The 25,503-nt window shown below is 39.8% G+C and overlaps 1 protein-coding gene across 4 annotated transcripts in view; it reads right to left on the bottom strand.

Annotated features, from left to right (window-relative positions):
* Positions 1-25,503, bottom strand: part of DNAH8 (dynein axonemal heavy chain 8) — a 326,388-nt gene that overhangs the window by 241,489 nt on the left and 59,396 nt on the right. For all 4 annotated transcript variants that reach the window (XM_081523221.1, XM_081523219.1, XM_081523218.1 and 1 more), the window contains 7 exons: positions 24,188-24,287; positions 22,883-23,002; positions 20,998-21,133; positions 17,653-17,840; positions 3,757-3,837; positions 3,246-3,362; positions 2,331-2,450 (listed from right to left, as the gene is read on the bottom strand). In XM_081523221.1, coding sequence (XP_081379347.1) covers positions 2,331-2,450; positions 3,246-3,362; positions 3,757-3,837; positions 17,653-17,840; positions 20,998-21,133; positions 22,883-23,002; positions 24,188-24,287 — 862 coding nt within the window. The remainder of the gene's footprint in view (positions 1-2,330; positions 2,451-3,245; positions 3,363-3,756; positions 3,838-17,652; positions 17,841-20,997; positions 21,134-22,882; positions 23,003-24,187; positions 24,288-25,503) is intronic.

Genomic DNA, 25,503 nt, shown 5'->3' with positions numbered 1-25,503 from the left:
AAAAGCTAAATATATTCATAACCTATGACTATGACCCAGCAATCTCACTTATAGGAATAACCCACCAAAACAGGTGCTTAGATTCACAAAAACAAAACAAAACCATATACAAGACTGCTCAGTGTGTATAATCAAAAGCTGTTAACTATCCAAATGCCCCAAACAGCAGAAGATATACATAAATTGTAATAAGCTCAGACACTGAAATACTAGTCAGCAATGAATGAGAATGAAAGAACTAGTGTCTCATGCAACTACACAGATGAATCTCACAGACCCTGAGCAAAATAAGCCAGACATAAAGAATACATGCTTCTTGATTTCATTTGTGTGAAGTTCAACACAAGTGCAACCCACTCCAGCACTCTTGCCTGGAGAATCCCATGGATGTAGGAGCCTGGTGGGCTACAGTCCATGGGGTTGCGAAGAGTTGGACATGTCTGAGAGACTTCATTTTCACTTTTCACTTTCATGCACTGGAGAAGGAAATGGCAACACACTCCAGTATTCTTGCCTGGAGAATCCCAGGGACGGAGGAGCCTGGTGGGCTGCTGTCTACGGGGTCGTACAGAGTCATACACGACTGACGCGACTTAGCAGCAGCAGCAAAACGAGTAAAACTAATATACAGTGATAGAAGCCAAAATGGTGATGACTTTGGGGTAGAGGATGCTTGCTGCCTGGAATGGAGCAGAAGGGATCATTTGCAATGAAGGAAATGTTCTATACCTTGCTGTGGAGAAGGTTACAAGAGTGAGTTGTATATAAACATTCACTGAATAGTGAACTAAATATTTGTGCGCTTTGCTGTATACACTCATATCCCAATTTAAAAAAAACAAAAGATATGGGCCTAAAGCAAGAAGCTGAAACTACAGCTTTTATGGGGACTTTCCCCCCTCCTAAACAAAAAATAACAAAAACAAATGAGGCCTTGGATCCCTCACAAGGGTAGCAGACAGGAACTTGAGACCTACCCTTGCCCTCTCTGCCACACCATCAGGCAAATCAAGGGCCACGCTCTCCAGGACAGTCAGCAATCTCGGTTGAGGCTCTAGGGGGGACAGATACAGTCTCCTTGGAAATTTACAACCACTAGCTCACCCTCATTCAAGTTTATGACTTGAGATCACACTACCTCAAAGTTTTGAAAAAGAACTACTCAGAGACCTCTACCCACAATCTCTACAATCTGGGGATGCAGGGGCTGCTCCACGCCTAAGTAGGTCTGAAGCAAGAGGCTGGCTGGCTACCTAACCCCAAACAGCTCAGAAACGTGTCCTGCGAAGAGGACGCCACATTTCCATAGAAAGAGAGGTAAGGGCACCTGTTTCCCATGGCCAGGTTAGATCCCTTGAGATGGAACCATCCTTGGTTGTCTTGAAAAGGACAGTAGCAAGGTGACCTAAACCGGTAAGGAGGTGGGAAGCACAAGGCAGGCAAGAAAGAAAACAGGGCTCAGAGTTCAAGACAAAAAGTACGTGCTTCTGAGAAAGACTGTGTTATGTGCCAGGCCTCAAAAGTGATTAGACAGGATTCCTATCTTTTGTGCTTTTCAGCCAATAGAGGACAAGTAGGTGTTCAAGTAAGTTCAATTTAATGTGGTGCTCAGGAGCTTAGGTGGGTGCCACTGCCGCTGAAGGATTTAAGCTAGGGAGTTCCTACAACTGGAGGATGATGGATATGATGGGGCCAAACATGGGGCAGAGAGACCAGTTAGATCATAACATCAAATGACACACTCATGAGCATTAAAAGCCTGATCTGGAGTTCAGGCTTTTTGAGTATGAGGTACCCGTTCTCTTTGCTTGGCCCTTGTGATGAACCTTTGCTCAAAAGAGAAGAAAAAGCATGACCTAAGACAAGTGTGGTAGATATGGAAAAAAAGAGGCAATTCAAGAACAGTAACAGACAAACCCTGGCTGAGCCCTAGAAGACTGACTGGCTTTGGGGATGGGAGCGAGAAAAGGACTCTAGACGACACCCAGGTGTTCAGGGGACTTAAGGACAAAGTATGTGTCAGTTAAAACCGTGAGAGTAGATGATATCGCCCTGGGAGCATGCACAGAGGAAGAAGGGCAGTGAACACTGACAGGACCCCAGGGGACTCCAGCATGAGGTTGAGGACAATATTAGGATAATGTCTAAGGTGTGACCATGAGCTTGAGCTGTTGACACCTTATAAGTCTTTGGAGCTGAGGATGTTAAAAAAAAAAAATCCAGAATGTTTAAATGCCATGAACACAGACTTCTACTTTTAGAATGCAAATTCACATTTTAGTTTATGAGTTAGAATTTCTATGAATAAAATATAACACATAAATGCATACCTCATTGAGTGTCAACATATCTTCTACTTTGGTAGCACCGCTTTCAGGCAGGGAAATTAACACCGTTTTGGCTATCTCCTTTAGAACTGTATCAATATGCATTTCACACAAGTCATTGATCTACCAATGAGAAAACATATGTCGAAGAAAACTCCTCTTTCATCCAAAAAAACACTTGAGTTATAAACTAACCTGGAGGGCTATATCTGGAAACTTGCATCCTGAGCCAAGCATAATTTGGTAGGAATTTTAGAAGTAAATCTTTTCTTGATGTGGAGTTAAACTTTATTGAGCAGCAACATGTGTCATAACCTCACATGCATGATCTCCTTCCAGCCCATGAATCAGTACTATCCCCCTTTTGCAGCCAGAGAAACCAAGGCTCAAAGAAGTCAAGTAACCCACAGAGGAACACAGGGCTAGTGAAAGTCGAAATATCCTACCTAGGTTTATCTGATTTTCAAGCCTCTGGGTTTTGTCTGTTACACCATGCTGCCACCATAGACAGGCTAGCACATCTAAAAGGTCATGCATGTATTATGTAGCAAACATGTCAGAAAACAATAGATGGTCTCCAAGTGGGTAACTACCTCATCTAATTAACATCAGATGCATTTAAGCCCTCCATTCCACCATCTTCCAGTCTACAATTATCCCATTTTCTAAACTACACTGGAGCTGAACCATCATTTTAACATATTACAGGCAAGGTAATTCAGGGACAAGAACAAGGCAATTCTAAATTAAGAGGCCCCAAATCAGTTAAAGAAGTATAAAGCTTTTTTTTTAATGTAAGGATGTCCTTTTAGTTAAAAGTCACTTAAATAGACTTAAATAGCTTTCATAGGTTAATCAAACTATTATGTATAGCCTGAGTATTAATGCATGTAGTTTTAAAAAATGTGTCTCTCATACCTTCTTTAAGAGTTGGTTGAACATACCCAAAACTGAGTCAACTTCCTGAAAAAAGCTTTCTAGTGTTAAAGATGACCATGTCAATATTGTAAGCCCTTGTCTTAACACAGTTTCCACCTAGAAAAGGAAAAAACGGTTTCCCTTATTAAAAAGGAGCATCTGCATTCATAAAAAGCTGCCTTTTATTACCTGGAAATATTATGGGTTGTATTTCCTTAATTCTATTTCCCCTCCATTATGCCTAGTAAAGGTGACTTTTTGTTTTTAATCATCTTTGGCTGTCCATGAAGCAATCGTGGATTCTTAGAAAGTGCTGATTATTTAGATTTATTTGTTTTTCAAAGGCAACAAAACCTAGACAAGAAATCATTCTGCAGGGAAAATAGAGCTATAAAGTTGAACTAGAAAGAGGGTCTTGGCAAGAATAGATGTTCTAGAATCCATAATCTATAGAACTGGAATCTAATTTTAAACGACAGGGAAATCAATATAAACCATCAAAATCACCAACCTTTTTCATTTTAGGGGTCATCAGATTGACAAAGACAGGAGGCACTTCCTGACATAAATCATCATAATGCTGCAGGAGACCCTGTTAAAAGTCAAAATGGCATGTTTTACTTTTATTTATTTTAAAGCAACAGTCACATTTTGATTCATAACTAGAAGGTTTCATTTTACCCATTTCTTCATAGCCCTGAAAAATTGAGGCTGATTATTTGTACTAATTTGCTGTCCTTTCCCTTCACCTATAAATTAACTGAGCATCCCCTTTAAACAGTAAGTCACGGGAGCTTCCTAGATTTACATCTCTAATAATTATTACTTAATTGTCTTTTTAGATGCATGCAATTTTAAATGGTTTAGACAATTTTTTTTTCCTTAACTCTGTCATTACACATTTTCACCCCTTCTGTTGCCTGTTTTCTGATATATTGCAGCTTACTTGTTCCTGAAGCCACATTTGTCTTCTTGACTCAAAATAAAGGTCTACACAAAGCTTTTATATTTTTAGATGTTTTTTAGAGAAAGAACCATGATAATCAACTTTTGATCATTTTGCAACTTATTGAACTGTGTGATGGGAGATGCGGTTTCAGGTTAATTCTCCCCCAAATTAATAATATTAAACTGTTTCAATGTTTACTTAATAGTTTCAAAGTGATTAATTCCTTTCCTCCTTTCTCTTACTTGTAATTGAACTTTTATGTACACTTTACACTTGGCAAAGGACTCTGACTTTCCTAATATCATTCAATACTAACTAAAATCCTGCAAGATTCAGTGCATGTGACATTAACCTCAATTTATAACAGTATTTTGACACTCAGTCCTGTAGTCATAACTGCTGCTAAGTCGCTTCAGTCGTGTCCGACTCTGTGCGACCCCATAGACGGCAGCCTACCAGGCTCCGCCGTCCCTGGGATTCTCCAGGCAAGAATACTGGAGTGGGTTGCCATTTCCTTCTCCAGTGCATGAAAGGGAAAAGTGAAAGTGAAGTCGCTCAGTCATGTCCGACTCTTAGCGACCCCATGGTCTGTAGCCTACAAGGCTCCTCCGTCCATGGGATTTTCCAGGCAAGAATACTGGAGTGGGGTGCCATTAACTAACCAGTATGAAAACCTAGGGCTTTTGATGATGAAGCCAAAGTTTTTACAATGCCTGAGGGGGCTTTCTGAGGGTGTGTGTGTGTGTGTGTGTGTGTGTGTGTATTTTGGTAAGAGCTACAATTATGAAACTCCTAGAGCAAAGCACATGCATAAATCTTTGTGACCTTGGATTAGGCAAAGGTTTCTTAGAAATCACACTAAAGTTACATGGGACAAAAGATAAAATACATAGATTGTATTTCATAAAAATTTTAAATAGTTTGTGCTCCAAAGGATAGTATCAAGAAAAAGACAACCCACAGAATAGGAGAAAACAGACATTCTGCCAAAGACCTACAAATCACCAACATGCACAAGAAAACATCCTCAACATCAACAGCCATGAAGATATGCAAGTCAAAACCAAATGGAAATACCACTTCACATCCAAATGATGTTCAAATGAAGAAGACAATAACAAATATTGGCAAGGATGTGGAAAAATGGAACCATCATGCACTGCTGGTGAGAACATAAAATAATGCAGCCTTTCTGGAAAACAGAGTGTGTCAGTTACTCAAAAGGTTAAACATAGAGTTATGAAGTTACTAAAACCCAGCAATTTCACTCCTAGGTTATATTCCTAAGAGCATGAAAACATATCCACACAAAAACTTGTATACAAATATTCACAGCAGCATCACTCATAATGCAAAAATGTAGAAACAACACAAATGTCTATCAACTGATGAATGGATGCCTAAAATGTGGTATGACCACACAATGGAATATTATTTAGCCATTGGCTTCCCTCATAGCTCAGTTGGTTAAGAATTCGCCTTCAATGCAGGAGACCCCGGTTCGATTCTTGGGTTGGGAAGATCCCCTGGAGAAGGGAAAAGCTACCCACTCCAGTATTCTGGCCTGGAGAATTCCATGGACTGTATAGTCCATGGGGTCGCAAAGAGTCGGACACGACTGAGTGACTTTCACACTCACATATTCAAAAATGAGTACTGATCCATGGGACAATATGAATGAACTCTGAAAATATTGTGTTAGGTTAAAAAAGTGAATCACAAACCATCATATATTAAATGATTCCATTTGTATAAATGCCCAGGGTGGGCAAATCCATAGAGACACTAAGTGATTGCCAGGGGAAGATGTGGCAAGAGTTGGGGGGAAAATGGGGAATGACTGCTAACAGATATGGAGTTTCTTTAGGGAATGATGAACACGTTCTAAAATTAATAATGATGATGGTTGTGTAACTTTGTGAATATACTAAAACCATTAAACTGTACACTTGAAATGGATAAATTGTATGGTATGTGAATTATATCTCAATAAGCCTGTTTTTCTAAACTGGTTTTGAGAATATCTATTCTAATACTCTGATCTTTTTGGTTGTTGCTCCATTTTACTCCATAATATTGAGATTCATTTTCCATTCATGTCATTTTACAGTCATTAATTCATATCTTACTAGTATTCTTAATTGAACATATTATAAAATATAATGCACTAAATCTATAAAATTATAATATTAATAATATTTTAAACTTGCTATTCATCATTGTCATTATCCAGAAATCTACATATGACTTCTGATAATCATTTTTGCTTTCTGATAATCCTTTCACTTTTTTCCTTTCTGTTTGCATGTCAGTATTCAAATGCCCTCGAGAATCACAACAGAACAGAATACAGTCCAGAAATAAACCCATGCATATGTGGTCAATTCACTTACAAAAAACCACGAGCACACTAAGAAGTCAAAAGAATCCAATGGTGAAAGAACAGTCTCTTCAGTAAACAATATCGGGAAAACTGGGCAGTCACATGAAAAAGAATAAAACTGGACCACCATCTTATACCACACCTAAAAATTAACTCAAAATGGATTACAGCATTAAATTTAAGACCTGAAGCCATAAAACTCCTAGAAGTAAACATAGTGGATAATGAGATACCACCTCACACCTATAAATAAAAGATAAATAACTGGTGAGGATGTGGAGAGTAAGGAACCTTCAGACACTGTTGGTAAAAGGTAATTGTGCAAACATTATCAAAAACAATATGAAGTTTCCTTAAAAAACTAAAGTAGAACTACCATCAGCTCAGTTCAGTCGCTGAGTCATGTCCGACTCTTTGTTACCCCATGAACCGCAGCATGCCAGGCCTCCCTGTCCATCGCCAACCCGGAGTTTACTCAAACTCATGTCCATTGAGTTGGTGATGCCTACCATATGACCTAGCAATTCCACTTTCGGATTTTCATCCAAAGAATATGAAAACACTAATTTGAAAATATAGGAGGAGAGCAGAAGATGGCGGAGGAATAGGACGGGGAGACCACTCTCTCCTCCACAAATTTATCGAAAGAACATCTGAACGCTGACCAAACTTCACAAAACTACTTCTGAAGGCTGGCTGAGGACGTCAGGCTTTCACAAAAACTGCGCATTATCTTCAAAAGAGGTAGGAGAAATTATAAAAGATAAAAAGAGAGACAAAAGAGTTAGGGACGGAGACCCGTCCCGGGGAGGGAGTCGTAAAAGAGGAGGAATTTCCAAGCACCAGGAAACCCTCTCACCGGCGGGTGTGGGGGAGGATTTTTTATCTCGGAGGGCAACGTAACTGGGAGGAAAAATAAATAAAATCGACAGATTACGTGCCTAAAGCAACTCCCAGCAAAGAACCCCAGACGCTCGCATCATCCGCCACCAGCAAGTGGGGGCTGAACGGAGAGGAGCGGGCGGCATTGCCTAGGGTAAAGACCGGGCCCGAGTGCCCCGAGGGCAATCTGAGGGAGCTAACGTGAGATAGTAACCTAAACTGTGGGACAGCGAGAGAGAGAACTATCCCGCGAAAAGCCCAACTCTAAGGCACTGCCGGCCCGCTCACAGAACAAAGGACTGAGCGATACCAGAGGAGAGCTAGCCGGCTGCGGACTGCGCCATCCCCCGCCGGACACAGCGGGCAGGCGGGGCCCGCCAGAGCCGGAAAGGGGCAAACTCGGCTCCAGAGAGGGCACCCCCTACCAAACTGCAAACAGGCTCCCAGTTTTTTAAGCAAAGACTGCCTGAGATCCCGGAGGGTCGACAGCAGCCGGGAGGGTCGCAGCCAGAGACCAGCTCCCCAGAACCGACACAAAGCACACCGGAGCCGGGCGCGCCCGTAAACCGAGGCGGGGACCAGGGAGGTGATAAGCCGCACCGCCCCAACAGGGGACAGCGCCCTCGCCAAACTCCTGGCCGCCTGGGCAGCTCCGACCGGGAACGGCACAAGCCGCGGGCAAAATCGAGTCTGCGCCTTTGTGGAGTAACCGGGAGCCTGAACCTGAGCGGCTTAGTCCTGGGAAGTGCACGCAGCTCAGGGCCCGCTCCCCGGCCGAGTAACCTGAAGCCTGAGCAGGGTAGACGGGGAAAGCACACACGCCGTGAGCGGGGGCGAACCCAGTGCGGCCGAGACACTGCGAGCTTACCACACACACGCCAGAATTGCAGTGTTCCTTCCTCCCCACAGCACGATTGAACAAGCGAACCTAAAGAGATCACCTCCACCGCTTTGATGCAGGGCGGAAATTAGATACTGAAGAGATCTCCAAACAGAAGCCAAATAAACAGAGGGAAGTGCTTTGGAAGGGACAGGCCAACAGATTAAGATCCCTGTAGCTAATACCGACTGCATTAAAAAGGACCTACAGATCTTGAAAAGTATAAGCAGGAATAAGGATCTATCTAAAACTGAGCAGATCCCACACTGCTCACAACAGCTCCAGAGAAAGTCCGGGATATATATATTTTTTACTATTATTATTTTTTTTAATTTTTTTTAAATTTTTTTTTTTAATTAAAAAAATTTTTTTTTCTCTTCTTTCCTTTTTCTTCAAGTCCTCTATTACACCTTTAAGTTTCATTTTCATAACCCACTATTAACTTGCAAAAAAAAAAAAAAAACCCTATTTTTGAAGCAAACTACATACATATATCTTATACCTTTTGTGTTTTTTTTTTTTAATGTTTTTTTTCCTGTTCTACATTTTTTTACTGTTTCTTTTTTTACTGTTTTTTTTTCTTTTTACACTGTTCCCTTTTTTTTTTTTTTTTTTAGATTGTAAGTTTTATAAGAGTCTAACCTCTACTCTAGATTTTTAATCTGTGTTTTACATATTTGATATCAACTTTGTACATTTAAGAACCCAATCTTTAGGACCCATTTTTACTCAGGAGTGTGATCACTGGCCTGATCACTCTGTCCCCCTATTGATGCTCTTTCTTCTCCCCCAGGGAACCTCTATCTCCCACCCTCCTCCTTCTCTTCTCAACCCAATTCTGTGAATCTCTGAGGGTGTTCTGGGTACCGGAGAACACTTCAGGAACAGGATACTGCCCAGATCTCTCTCTCCCCTCTTAATTCCTCCCTTTCTACTCATGCTCACCTCTGTTACCTTCCTCCCCCCTCTCTATGTATCTCTGTGAATCACTCTGAGGGTTCCAAACTGTGGAAAGCACAGAGGGAAGTGCTTACTGGCTAGATTGCTCTCTCCACATTTGAATTCCCCTCTTCCCCTCCTGGTCACTACAACCCACCCCCCCCACCTCATCTCTCCATGTAACTCAGTGAACCTTTCTGGGTATCCCTCACTGTGGAGAATCTTTTCACCATTAACCTAAAAGTTTTATTATTGAGGCTGTATGGAAGGAGAAGTCTTGAGGCTACTGCAAGAATAAGACTGAAAGCCAGGGGAAACATTAATTAATAAGAGACCATCCAATAGCCTCCATAAATTCACTGAAACCAAGCTCCACCCAAGAGATAATAAGTTCCAGAGCAAGACATACCACGCAAATTCTCCAGCAACGCAGGAACATAGACCTGAGCATCAATATACAGGCTGCCCAGAGGCACACCAAATCCATAGACATCTCAAAAATTAATACTGGTCACTCCATTACACTCAAGAGAGCAGAAATCCAGCTCCACCCACCAGAACACCGACACAAGCTCCCCCAACCAGGAAACCTTGACAAGCCACCTGTCCAACCCCAACCGCAGTGAGGAACCTCCACAACAAAGAGGAACTTCATACTACCAGAATACAGAAGGGCCACGCCTAACACAGCAATCTAAACAAGATGAAAAGGCAGAGAAATACTCAGCAAGTAAAGGAAAATGAGAAATGCCCACAAAGCCAAACAAAAGAGGAGGAGATAGGGAATCTATCCGAAAAAGAATTTAGAATAAGGATAATAAAAATGATCCAAAATCTTGAAAGCAAAATGGAGTTACAGATAAATAGCCTGGAGACAAAGATTGAGAAGATGCAAGAAATGTTTATCAAGGACTTAGAAGAAATAAAAAGGAATCAATATAGAATGAATAATGAAATAAAGGAGATAAAAGACACTCTGGAGGGAACCAACAGTAGAATAACGGAGGCAGAAGATAGGATAAGTGAGGTAGAAGATAGAATGATGGAAATAAACGAAGCAGAGAGGAAAAAAGAAAAAAGAATCAAAAGAAATGAGGAAAACCTCCGGGACCTCTGGGACAATATGAAACGCCCCAACATTCGAATCATAGGAGTCCCAGAAGAAGAAGATAAAAGGAAAGGCCATGAAAAAATACTCGAGGAGATAATAGTTGAGAATTTCCCTAAATTGAGGAAAGAAATAGTCACAGAAGTCCAAGAAACCCAGAGAGTTCCAAACAGGATAAACCCAAGGCGAAACACCCCAAGACACATATTAATCAAATTAACAAAGATCAAACACAAAGAACAAATATTAAAAGCAGCAAGGGAAAAACAACAAATAACACACAAGGGGATCCCCATAAGGATAACAGCTGATCTTTCAATAGAAACCCTTCAGGCTAGAAGGGAATGGCAGGACATACTTAAAGTAATGAAAGAGAATAATCTACAACCCAGATTACTGTACCCAGCAAGGATCTCATTCAGATATGAAGGAGAATTCAAAAGCTTTACAGACAAGCAAGAGCTGAGGGAATTCAGCACCACCAAACCAGCTCTCCAGCAAATGCTAAAGGATCTTCTCTAAACAGGAAACACAGAAAGGATGTTTCAACACGAACTCAAAACAACAAAGTAAATGGCAACGGGAGCATACTTATCAATAATTACCTTAAATGTAAATGGGTTGAATGCCCCAACCAAAAGGCAAAGGGTTGCTGAATGGATACAAAAACAAGACCCCTATATATGCTGTCTACAAGAGACCCACCTCAAAACTAGGGACACACACAGGCTGAAAGTGAAAGGGTGGAAAAACATATTCCATGCAAACGGAGACCAAAAGAAAGCAGGAGTCGCAATACTCATCTCAGATAAAATAGACTTTAAAATAAAGGATGTGAAAAGGGACAAAGAAGGACACTACATAAAGATCAAAGGATCAATTCAAGAAGAAGACGTAACAATCATAAATATATATGCACCCAACATAGGAGCACCACAATATATAAGGCAAATACTAACAAGTATGAAAGGGGAAATTAACAATAACACAATAATAGTGGGAGACTTTAATACTCCACTCACGCATATGGATAGATCAACTAAACAGAAAATTAACAAGGAAACACAAACTTTAAATGATACAATAGACAAATTAGATTTAATTGATATTTACAGGAGTTTCCACCCCAAAACAATCAATTTTACCTTTTTCTCAAGTGCACATGGAACTTTCTCCAGGATAGATCACATCCTGGGCCATAAATCTAGCCTTGGTAAATTCAAAAAAATTGAAATCATCCCAGCCATCTTCTCTGACCACAATGCAGTAAGATTAGACCTCAATTACAGGAAAAAAACTATTAAAAGTTCCAACATATGGAGGCTAAACAACACGCTTCTGAATAACCAACAAATCACAGAAGAAATCAAAAAAGAAATAAAATTATGCATAGAAACGAATGAAAATGAAAACACAACAACCCAAAACCTATGGGACACTGTAAAAGCAATACTAAGGGGAAGGTTCATAGCAATACAGGCGTACCTCAAGAAACAAGAAAAAAATCAAATAAATCAACTAACTCTACACCTAAAGCAACTAGAGAAGGAAGAAATGAAAAACCCCAGGGTCAGTAGAAGGAAAGAAATCTTAAAAATTAGGGCAGAAATAAATGCAAAAGAAACAAAAGAGACCATAGCAAAAATCAACAAAACTAAAAGCTGGTTTTTCGAGAAGATAAACAAAATTGATAAGCCATTAGCCAGACTCATCAAGAAACAAAGGGAGAAGAATCAGATCAACAAAATTAGAAATGAAAATGGAGAGATCACAACAGATTCCACAGAAATACAAAGGATCATAAGAGACTACTACCAACAGCTATATGCCAATAAAATGGACAACTTGGAAGAAATGGACAAATTCTTAGAAAAGTATAACTTTCCAAAACTGAACCAGGAAGAAATAGAAGATCTTAACAGACCCATCACAAGCACGGAAATCGAAAGTGTAATCAGAAATCTTCCAGCAAACAAAAGCCCAGGACCAGACGGCTTCACAGCGGAATTCTACCAAAAATTTAGAGAAGAGCTAACACCTATCCTGCTCAAACTCTTCCAGAAAATTGCAGAAGATGGTAAACTTCCAAACTCATTCTATGAGGCCACCATCACCCTAATTCCAAAACTAGACAAAGATGTCACAAAAAAGGAAAACTACAGGCCAATATCACTGATGAACATAGATGCAAAAATCCTTAATAAAATTCTAGCAAACAGAATCCAACATCATATTAAAAAGATCATACATCATGACCAAGTGGGCTTTATCCCAGGAATGCAAGGTTTTTTTAACATCCGCAAATCAATCAATGTAATACACCACATTAACAAATTGAAAGAAAAAAACCATATGGTTATCTCAATAGATGCAGAAAAAGCCTTTGACAAAATTCAGCATCCATTTATGATTAAAACCCTCCAGAAAGCAGGAATAGAAGGAACATATCTCAACATAATAAAAGCTATATATGACAAACCCACAGCAAACATTATCCTCAATGGTGAAAAATTGAAAGCATTTCCCCTAAAGTCAGGAACAAGGCAAGGATGCCCACTTTCACCACTACTATTCAACATAGTTTTGGAAGTTTTGGCCACAGCAATCAGAGCTGAAAAAGAAATAAAAGGAATACAGATAGGAAAAGAAGAAGTAAAACTCTCACTGTTTGCAGATGACATGATCCTCTACATAGAAAACCCTAAAGACTCTACTAGAAAATTACTAGAGTTGATCAATGAATATAGTAAAGTTGCAGGATATAAAATTAACACACAGAAATCCCTTGCATTCCTATACTCCAATAATGAGAAAACAGAAAGAGAAATTAAGGAAACAATACCATTCACCATTGCATCAAAAAGAATAAAATACTTAGGAATATATCTACCTAAAGAAACAAAAGACTTATATATAGAAAACTATAAAACACTGATGAAAGAAATCAAAGAGGACACAAACAGATGGAGAAATATACCGTGTTCATGGATTGGAAGAATTAATATAGTGAAAATGAGTATTCTACCCAAAGCAATCTACAGATTCAATGCAATCCCTATCAAGCTACCAATGGTATTTTTCACAGAACTAGAACAAATCATCTCACAATTTGTATGGAAATATAAGAAACCTCGAATAGCCAAAGCAATCTTGAGGAAGAAGAATGGAACTGGAGGAATCAACCTGCCTGACTTCAGACTCTACTACAAAGCCACAGTCATCAAGACAGTATGGTACTGGCACAAAGATAGAAATATAGATCAATGGAACAAAATAGAAAGCCCAGAGATAAACCCACGCACATATGGACACCTTATCTTCGACAAAGGAGGCCAGAATATACAATGGAGAAAAGACAATCTCTTTAACAAGTGGTGCTGGGAAAACTGGTCAACCACTTGTAAAAGAATGAAACTAGAACACTTCCTAACACCGTACACAAAAATAAACTCAAAATGGATTAAAGATCTAAACGTAAGACCAGAAACAATAAAACTCCTAGAGGAAAACATAGGCAAAACACTCTCCGACATAAATCACAGCAGGATCCTCCATGACCCACCTCCCAGAATATTGGAAATAAAAGCAAAAATAAACAAATGGGACCTAATTAAAATTAAAAGCTTTTGCACAACAAAGGAAACTATAAACAAGGTGAAAAGACAGCCTTCAGAATGGGAGAAAATAATAGCAAATGAAGCAACAGACAAACAATTAATCTCAAAAATATACAAGCAACTTCTGCAGCTGAATTCCCGAAAAATAAATGACCCAATCAAAAAATGGGCCAAAGAACTAAACAGACATTTCTCCAAAGAAGACATACAGATGGCTAACAAACACATGAAAAGATGCTCAACATCACTCATTATTAGAGAAATGCAAATCAAAACCACAATGAGGTATCATTTCACACCAGTCAGAATGGCTGCTATCCAAAAGTCTACAAGCAATAAATGCTGGAGAGGGTGTGGAGAAAAGGGAACCCTCTTACACTGTTGGTGGGAATGCAAACTAGTACAGCCACTATGGAGAACAGTGTGGAGATTCCTTAAAAAACTGGGAATAGAACTGCCATATGACCCAGCAATCCCACTGCTGGGCATATACACCGAGGAAACCAGAATTGAAAGAGACGCGTGTACCCCAATGTTCATCGCAGCACTGTTTACAATAGCCAGGACATGGAAGCAACCTAGATGTCCATCAGCAGATGAATGGATAAGGAAGCTGTGGTACATATACACAATGGAATATTACTCAGCCATTAAAAAAAATACATTTGAACCGGTTCTACTGAGATGGATGAAACTGGAGCCCATTATACAGAGTGAAGTAAGCCAGAAAGAAAAACAACAATACAGTATACTAATGCATATATATGGAATCTGAAAGATGGTAACGATAACCCTATATGCGGGACAGAATGAGAGACACAGATGCATGGAACAATTTTATGGACTCTGAGGGAGAAGGTGAGGGTGGGCCGTTCTGGGAGAATGGCATTGAGACATGTGTATTGTCATATGTGAAACAGAGCACCATTCCATGTTCGATGCATGTGACAAGGGCTCGGGGCCGGGGCAGTGGGATGATCCAGAGGGATGGGAGGGGGAGGGAGGTGGGTGGGGGGTTCGGGAAGGGGAACACATGTAAACCCATGGCTGATTCTTGTCAATGTATGGCAAAAACTATTACAATATTGTAAAGTAATTAGCCCCCAAGTAAAATAAATAAATTTATAAAAAAAAAAAAAAAAAAAAGAAAATATATATGCACTCCAATGTTCATTGCAACACTATTCACAACAGCCAAAACATGGAAACAATTTTCTATCAATGGGTGAACGGATAAAGAGGTGGCATATATACAATGGAATATTATTCAACCATGAGAGAGAAGGACATCTTGCCATTTGAGACAACATGGATGGACCTTGAGAGCACTGTGCTAAGTGAAATAAGTCAGACAGGGGAAGATAAATACTGTATAATATCACTTATATGTGGAATCTAAAACATGCAAACTCATAAAAAGAGTAGCAAAGTAGTTGTCAGGGGTAGGGGAAACAGTAAGATATTGGTAACAGGGTACAAACTTTCAGCTATAAGATTGATAACATCTAAGGATCTGAAGTACAACATAGTGACTGTAGTTGATGACACCATATCATACAATTAAACTACTGCACAATTGCACTCATCTCACACACTAGTAAAGTAATGCTTAAAATTCTCCAAGCCAGGCTTCAACAGTACATGAACCGTGAACTTCCAGATGTTCAAGCTGGATTTAGAAAAGGCAGAGGAACCAGACATCAAATTGCCAACATCCGTTGGATCATAGAAAAAGGAAGAGAATTCTAGAAAAACATTTACTTCTACTTTATGATTATGCCAAAGCCTTTGACTGTGTAGATCACAACAAACTGTGGAAAATTCTTCAAGAGATGGGAACACCAGACCACCTTAACTGTCTCCTGAGAAATCTGCATGCAGGTCAAGAAGCAACAGTTAGAACCAGACATGGAACAACAGACTGGTTCCAAATTTGGAAAGTAGTATGTCAAGGCTGCATATTGTCACCCTACTTATTTAACTTCTATGCAGAATACATCATACAAAATGCCAAGATGCATGAAGCACAAGCTGGAATCAAGATTGCTGGGAGAAATATCAGTAACTTCACATACACAGATGACACCATCCTTATGGCAGAAAGTGAAGAGGAATTAAAGAGCCTCTTGATGAAAGTGAAAGAGGAGAGTGAAAAAGTTGGCTCAAAATTCAACATTCAAAAAACTAAGATCATGGCATCCGGTCCCATAACTTCATGGCAAATAGATGGGGAAGCAATGGAAACAGTAAGAGACTTTATTTCCTTGGGCTCCAAAATCACTGCAGATGGTGACTGCAGTCATGAAATTAAAAGACACTTGCTCCTTGGAAGAAAAGCTCTGACCAACCTAGACAGCATATTAAAAAGCAGAGACATTACTTTGCCAACAAAGGTCCATCTAGTCAAAGTATGGTTTTTCCAGCAGTCATGTATGGATGTGAGAGTTGGACTATAAAGAAAGCTGAGTGCTGAAGAATTGATGCTTTTGAACTGTGGTGTTGGAGAAGACTCTTGAGAGTCCCTTGGACTGCAAGGAGATCCAACCAGTCCATCCTAAAGGAAATCAGTACTGAATATTCATTAGAAGGACTGATGCTGAAGCTGAAACTCCAATACTTTGGCCACCTGATGTGAAGAACTGTCTCATTTGAAAAGACTTTGATGCTGGGAAAGATTGAGGGCAGGAAGAGAAGGTGACGACAGAGGATGAGATGGTTGGATGGCATCACCGACTCAATGGATATGGGTTTGAGCAGGCTCCAGGAGATGGTGATGGAAAGGGAAACCTGGCATGCTGCAGTCCATGGGGTCACAAAGAGTAAGACACGACTGAGCAACCGAACTGAACTGAAGAGAGTAGAATTTAAATGTTCTCACCAATGTGTGTGTGTGTATAATGATGACTATGTTAGTTAACTGACTAAATGGAAGGAATCCTTTCATAATATGGGCTTCTGGCTTCCCGGTGGCTCAGACGGTAAAGAATCTGCCTGTAAGGCGGGAGACCCAGGTTGATCCCTGGGTCAGGAAGATCCCTGGAGAAGGGAATGGCAACCCACTCCTGCATTCATGCCTGGAGAATTCCACTGCCAGAGGAACCTGGCAGGCTACAGTCCATGGAGTCACAAAGAGCTGGACACAACTGGGTGACTAATACATTCTACAACATATTTTCATAACATATATGTGTATCAAATCATCATGACATACACTTTATCTAACAATTTTTTTTGTCAACTGTCCCTCAATAAAGCTGAAAAAATTTAAAAAGAATAACAAATTTCTCCTCAATGCAGCATCAGCACAACTGCAAAGCTGTCTTTTTCTTTTTTAAAAAAATACTATATATATATATACATGTATATATAAACCTCTTTCAAAATAATTAGAAAGTATGGAAATTCCCTTGTGGTCCAGTGGTTAAAAACCCACCTTGCAATGCAGGAGGTGCAGGTTCAATCCCTGATTTGGGAACTAGGATCCCACATGCAATGGAGCATCTAAGCCCAAGTGCCACAACCACTGAGCCCTCGAGCCACAACTCAAGAGTCCATGCACCACAGTGAAGGATCCCATGTGCCCCAAATAAGACCCAATGCATTCAAATAAATACTTTTTAAAAAGAAAAGAAAATAGAATCCATCTTACCTGCAGGTACAATTTATCTCCTTTCAATTTACTTTCCAATTTTAGCAATCTCTTTGCCTGTTCTGGTACGTCCAGCTTCATTTTTATCATGCACTTAGTTTCCCGAACAATTTCCAAAATTTTCGGATCAAAATTAACCAGCAACTTTCCTGTTTCTGGATGTCGCACAAAAAGTGTGGCTTGCAAAGCTACAAATAAACAATTGCTGACATGACTTACTCTAGACTTCTACTTCCAGTCCTGTTTACATGACTGTCTTCCCTACTGAACCACTGACTTCTTAAGAACAGAGCAGTAGTTTTGGCTGTCAAGTGCTAAGGCACAGTATCTGACACACTGTCAGTGCTCAAAACTTAGATAAATGAATGCAGAGTGTCCACAATCCATAAAATCAGATCCAGAGAGATAAATATCAACCAAGAATGTTTAGCCTTTGTGCTATGAACTGTAATACATACAGTACTTTTCTGAGTGGGTCTAAGAGGGCTGTGATGCAGTGTTAGTTTATTTTTACAGACTGTGATTTAACCTCTGGGAGAGAGGACTGAAAGATGTTCCCAACTAGAAAATATGACACACTTCATAGAGTTCAAACTCTTTTCTATACCTAACACCAAATTGGCTTCTTAAATTTAAAAAGGTTTATCTGACTTAAATCGATAACTAGGCTCAGCATCAGTAAGAAATATTTATTAAACACCATTGAGTTGTGAATTTCTAGAATGCAGAGGAAGAATTTTTTTTTTAGCCTACATCCAAATTACTACATGAACATCACTCATATAATAGGCACTTTCAGATATGCTTTTTATTAAGAAGTTAAACTCATAATCCCAAACTGTTCATGCTGAATAGCCTCCAATCATTTGTTATCCTAACATGAATTTTAGAGGCATCATAATAATGCACTTGTAAACTAGTATGTGCCAGCTTCAGTTGCATCTTATATTAACACTGCTAATGTGAGAATTTCACACGTATCTTCCAAGCCTCAAATTACTTCAGAGAATATGGCTGCATCAAATTTCTAGTAAAACAAAATAAACTGTATTTCCCTTTGAAGTTAGTTGACTTTTACTCAACAGAATGAGTTCTGATGTGATTATTAACAATGCTGATTTCATGAGGATTTCAACTAAAAACAGTTCATTTGGAATCTTTTAAAACTTTGGCTGGAAATCATTTATCTTCCTAAGTAAATGCCAAGATAACCTTAGGACATTCATGTAATGACATCTATCTTCCTTAAGGCAAAGCTGAGCTTTCTTGAAAGGACAAAATGGTCAGCGAGACCACTAGACAGCCAGGAAGTCAACTCTGGGACTAAGGGAACATTCTGTGTGAATCATCACTAGAGAAACTTTATAGAGCAAATGAGCAGACGAATACTAGGTCCCCAATTATTATCCCAAGTTCCTATACAGTTAAATATAGTTACATCAACATAACAAGAGGTCTTTCAGAGTGATTCACTTCCACGAGCCTGTGTTCACATGAAAGGCAAGTCTGGGGACTTCCATGGTAGTCCAGTGGCTAAGACTCCATGCTCCCAATGCAGGGTTCTCTCCCTGGTCAGGGAACTAGATCCCACATGCTGCAACTAAGACCTGGCCTAGCCAAATGAATAAACAATTTTTTTTTAAAGAAGGGCAAATTTGAATCCTGGCCCTGCCACTTCCCAGCTCATGATCTCAGGCAAATCACTTAACTTCTCAGCACCTCAGTTTCTTCATCTGTAAAATGACAATAAGAATAATTGCTCAGAGGACTGCCATGAGAATTAATGGAGGTTATATACATAAAGTGTGTTTTGTTAGCTATGACTGTTATTTAAAGGACACAAAGATGAAACAGACACGAAGAGTATTGCTGGAATGTGTAGGGGAGATAAGACAGATCTATAAAGCCACAAATGTCATGATAAAGTGTGCGGAGGCCTCTGGAGAAAGAAGACATTATTATCTGCCAGGAAGAATAAGGAAGGGCTTCATGGACCAGGAGACTGTTGAACTTGTTACAGAAAGTGTGCAGATAAAAGGAAAAGCCAGCAGGACAAAAAAAAAATAGAGAAGTGCATCGTATTGTAGAAGCAAAACAATACACATCATATTTCATTTGCTAAAAATTCTCTTTCATCTTTTCCATAATGTAAATTTTAACCTTCTTTTAAAGTTCCTTTGCTCCATTAGCAGGCTTTCATTAGGATCCATAGGGTCTTACCATATGCATTACCCAGAAACAGCTGGGCTGACAGAAGTGGTGCATGAAAGGCTTAACTGAGGTGCCAGTTGAGAAGACACCCTGCAGCGTTGAAGTCTTGTCCTTCAGGATGCAGTCGTGCAGTGGATCAATGACCTATATATAAGGCTGTGAGTTTGGCACCAAGAGGCAGAACTGGGAGTGGCCCCTCTCACCATCATTCCCAGGGACCCAAACTGTGAATCTGTGCTTCCCATGCTTCCCTGCAATTCTGTGCTCTCCTGAAATGGAGATCCCTGGCATAAGAGGGAGACACCTTCCCACCACGGGACATGGTCAGGGTTCCGCCAGGCTTATGGATAAGAGATTAAGGTTGATATGGGACAAAGCAGGAACCTAAACTGACCAACAACTGAGTCCACACAACATCCCAGATGATGGGAGCATGGATGGATGATGGCTTAAAACCATCCATCTCCTGCATCATTTAACTGCCCAATACCCTGGCACCCCTCAGAGGTACTTAGACACAACCCTAAAATTCTTTATTTACTGGAGATCAAAATTTAAGTTAAATTCAGTTATAGAAAGAAAGCGGGGGAAGAGGAGGGGAAAAAAGGAAGGGAGAAAAGAAAAAAGGATGCAAGGGAGGGAGGGAGGGAGGGAGGAAGGAAGGAACGATGGAAGAAAGGATGGGTGGAAGGAAGAAAGTCAGATGGAAGGAAGAAGGTCAGATGGAAGGAAGGAATGATCGAAGGAAGGATAGGAGTGAGGACAAGCAATCTGCAATTTTTTTTCTCCTGACTGGGACTGAGATTTGAATCTACAGCATGATAAAACTGATTTTAAAAAAAAGCTTCCCAAACCTATGGAGAAATAAAGAGCTTTGATATTGACTTTTAAATACTGTTTTTCAGGGGAAACTCATAATCTTCAAATACCAATTTTAAGGTCATGACAATTTCTGCTTATAAAATCAGAATATTATTAACTGTAAAGAAATAAATAATTGTATCAGCCCCAAATCTAAATTTAACCATCATACAGTTATATTAAAAAAGACATAAAAATTCTCCAGAACCACAAACTCATTCAAAGTCACCTAATACTCCCTCCTCTGCAGGGTCACTGCAGTCTTACACACACCGTATTGTAACTGGGAGATCTCTCGGATCCAGGCTGTGTGATAGACCACCTCAAATTCCACCAGAACATAGGAAATTTTATTATACTGACGAATGACAGCTTTGCCTTCCGCACTTGACAAAATTTCCGAGTTTTTCTGTTTTTCAAGGGAAGAAAAAAGATTTATTTTTAAAAGTCTGCTGTCTGCTTTCTATTTAAACCATAAAGCTGTTTATATTTTAAATGACATCAAATCAAATAACGATGCTACTCATTTAGATTTTGCCTCAGAAAAAGATCAGAGATGAGGAAGATCAGACAAGCTAGAGAAGGAAGTAGGGAAGCATAAACGGGAAAAAGCAGAAACTGAGAAAGAAAATAGGATTTAAAAAGCAAGGTATCTAGTCTTACAGCTGGCCACAGGCACTAGAGCCTCCACCTCCAATTCTCTGTTTCCTCCCCACTTTTCTGGCAAGATACGATGAACTGATTTTCCTAGAACTGTGAGTATCAGGGCAAATTCTTAAATTTCAGCCTCAAAAAAAAAAGGGAAATGTGGATTCCCTCTCTCCCTCCTTCCTTCCCTTCTTCTCTCTCTCTCTCTCTTCCCCTACCTCCTTCCTCACCAATTTTTTTAAAAAGAAGTAAATATATATCAAAGAACAAAAACCAAATTTTTTATGTAAAAATTGAACATTGTTTTTTTGTTTTCATTCACACATATCAAAAACAGGGCAGTCTCTGCTCTGTCACTATAAAGTCAATAAACAACTGAGTACCCATCCTGGCCTCTTGTCTAAGGCCAGCATTTTGTTTTATTTATTTATTTTTTTAATATTGAGGACAGTAAAATAAATGATATCAGCCAAACAAAAACTTAATATTTAATAATGTTCAAATAATAAAATCATTTGCAAGACTATTACCTTTTGTTCTCTACTTAGACACAAGACACAACACCAGACAAACCAACTTTGCTTTGCTACACCATCTCTTTAAAACACAAAGCAAACAAAGGAAAACCAAAACAAACAAACAAAAAAACGAGATGACAAACTGACAATTTCAGAATTCCAACAAGGCTTAAGACTACCCTGGTGTTTTTCAGAAATCTAATAGTCTTAAGAACACAGAGGATGAATGTACTCTATTACACCTGCTCTTGGTCTCAGTCCTACACAGAGGAATATATTCTGAGCACATTCTCACCTCCACTGAAGGCGGGAGGAGAAGGGGACAATAGAGGATGAGATGGTTGGATGGCATCACCAATGGACGTGAGTTTGAGCAGGCTCCGGAAGTTGGTGATGGACAGGGAAGCCTGGCGTGGCTGCAGTCCATGGGGTTACAAAGAGTCGGACAGGACTAAGCGACTGAACTGAACTGAATTGAATGTGTATCAGTGACCTATCCATCCACACATAGACTTAAGTTTCAGTACCAGGCCTGTGCTCTATCATCTTCAAAACAATTATTTTACAAAAGCCTTTATAAAGTGTCCTGTATGATTAAAGGTCATATATTTCTAAGATTAACCTTCTGAGAGATTAGCTATAATTAATCAGGCTTATCTACCAAACATGAAAGGAACTGGCTTATTCTCTGTCAAGCATATTTGCAAACTAAATTTTCTTTGCCTGGTAAAAGAATTCGCTCTAGTTACTCTACTGGATACAAGTGCTATAGTATAACATATATTTCTTATTTTAGAAACCACCACAAGGGACTTCCCCAGCAGTCAAGTGGTTAAGACTAAGTGGTTAAGACTCCACACTTCCAATGCAGGGAACACCAGTTCAATCCCTAGCGGGGGAATTAAGATCCCACATGCTTCAGGGCATGCCAAAAAAGAGAAAAAGTAAACCCACCATGACCCACAGACTGTAAATTTTAACTACTGGCTTACGAAGAAATAGTTGATGGGCTCACTTATCCGGCGATACAGCTGCCTCACCCAGAGGATCTTTCCTGCTATAGGGGGCATGTTGCGAGCAAGAGGGGGGTCATCTTTTTGAGAATGATAAAGCTGTAATTAAAAGTCTGGCATTAATGTTTGAAATTCAATACAGTGGAAAAGGTAAAACATATATACAGCTATAATTTTATTGATGTATTATCATTATTGACATGTTTTATAAAGAAGAGGTTGTCAGTAAGTATGTAGATGCACTCTAGCCCTATCAACCCGAGGCTCAAAAACTATGATGATTACAATACGTGACACTTGATTCTCTCCTAACTCTTCCTTCCCATTACATGGATACATTTTCTCTGCCTTTTATCCCTAATCCTAAAGATAAACTCAAAAGCGGGAACACATAGCTATATTACATCTGTCATAATATTTTCCAAAGCCCATATTTTTTTACAGGTTATACACATATATTTTAATTTTACACAACGACAGAAGAAGAGGGATAAGAATCCAAGAATTAACTACCTTTTACTTTTATTTCTATGTTTCTTGGCCCCATTAATTGTACTGCTAATTTCACATCTCCAAGTAAATTCCTATTCCAATGCTGTGTTATCTAATTTAGGATCACAAACTATGATAAAAGGCTTCCCAATTGGTTTTTTTTTCCTATTTTTTAAATATAGATATTTTTCTAAATTTTTACAATGTTGTGTTGGTTTCTGCCATAAAAATGATATTGATGAACCCATTTGCAGGGAAGGAATGGAGACACAGATGTAGAGACTGGACTTGCAGATCCAGTGGGAGAGGGAGAGAGTGGGACGAAGGGAGAAAGTAGCATCAACATATACCCACTATCAGCTGGTAAGAAGGTGCTGTGTAGCACAGAGAGCCCAGTCTGGTGCTCTGTGATGACCTGAGGGATGGGATGAGGGGAGGGGAGGAAGGCTAGAGAAGGAGGGCGTGTACGTATAATTACGGCTGATTCGCATTCCTTTATGGCAGAAACCTGAGCCCATATTTTGATGTACAAAAACATTAACGTAAATGGGCTTCCTCACACATACATGAACGCTGTCATAAGAGGATAATTCTTAACAGGAGAGAGGTGTAATCTGGCTTTCCAGGGACACATGCTGTCAGAGCCTTCCCCATGGAGAGGAGCACCAAAGATACTCAGCAGTGACAGGATCGGTCCGAAAAGCTTGGCACAAGATAATGACGGCAAACACTTCCAGCGTATTTTTCTTTTTGTACGAAAAGTGCTGTTCTATTTATAAACATGATACTTGCCTTCTTAGTAGCTTCAAGCTCAGCCACATAATACTGAAGAATACGCTGAATGGTGTGGTTTATTTCTAACTGCAGACAGGGAATGTTCAGTTTCTGGAATCTAAAAGCAAGTGAAGGTGAATAATTAAAAGGTGAATGAGAAACATACTGAAGAGTTACTGCAGTTCTAAAAATCCATTCACTCATTTGACAAATATTCCCACCAGGCCTCATGCATTGCCCTAGGATACAGTGATGTACAAGACAGGTGTGGTTTCAGCCCTCTTGGAGCCAACATTCATGGAAAAGGTAGAGGTTGGTCATAAGTGACATAAATAGTCATTTCAATTATAAGAGTGCCAGAAATGCATGTAACAGAGGAAACCCTGCCAAGCCTGGGGAGTCAAGAAAGACTTCCCGAAGAAAATGACATCTGAACTGAGATTGAAAAGTTGAGCTTTTCAAAGCTGGTTTAGCAAAGATGGAGAGCGTTTGACTGACTGTCCCTCCGCCAATATTACTGCTCACGTCATCCCCAATCACCGTAACAATAATAAACATTTTGTCAGGTAAACATCACTTAACACTTAGAGACTAAGGATGTACAGGGAGTACTAGAACCATAACATTCTGATAATAAAATGAGTAAAAAGAGACAGAGAAATTGCCAAGAAAGTGGTACTGCCATCAGTCTGTACAGTATTATCACTCATCAAAACCATTTTATATCTGTTTTGACTCTTATGATGAGAGTCATGAGTCTCATGAGGTAAAGTTTTACAGCGACGATTCATCATTAGAAAGACATGGAACTACAGCAAAGTCAGACCCAAGCCCAGATCCACTGGCTCTCAGGGGAGAGTTCCAAGAGGGTCCCTGGCATGGGTAGTGAGCCCTCTCTGAGCTGGAAGAAAACGGCTTCTGGTCCAGCCCGCTCATCTAATCCAGGCTTCCCTGCGCTGCAGGGGAGCACTGCTGTCAGGAATAGAAGGAAAGGAAGCCACAGGAGTGCTCAGGAAGGAAAACAGAAAGTTTGGAGACCTACTGTGCGTGTGGGCATGTGTGCTCAGTCGTTTCTGTCATGTTTGACTCTTTGCGACCCCATGGACTGTAGCCCCCCAGGCTCCTCTGTCCATGGGATTCTCCAGGCAAGACTACTAGAGTGGGTTGACACTTTCTTCTCCAGGAGCTCTTCTCAACCTGGGGATCAAACCTGGGTCTCCTCCATTGCAGGCAGATTTTTTACCATCTGAGCTATCAGGGAAGCCAGAGACCTATTACTCTTAGATAACTTCACTTTCAGAATTCCTTTCAGTATGCAGAATCAAACATTATTT

Source organism: Giraffa tippelskirchi, chromosome 8 (genome assembly GCF_054371585.1).
Source record: "Giraffa tippelskirchi isolate mGirTip1 chromosome 8, T2T-mGirTip1v1.2.pri, whole genome shotgun sequence".
In the NCBI taxonomy this organism is placed as follows: Eukaryota; Metazoa; Chordata; class Mammalia; order Artiodactyla; family Giraffidae; genus Giraffa; species Giraffa tippelskirchi.
This window is presented reverse-complemented; position numbering and strand designations above follow the sequence as displayed.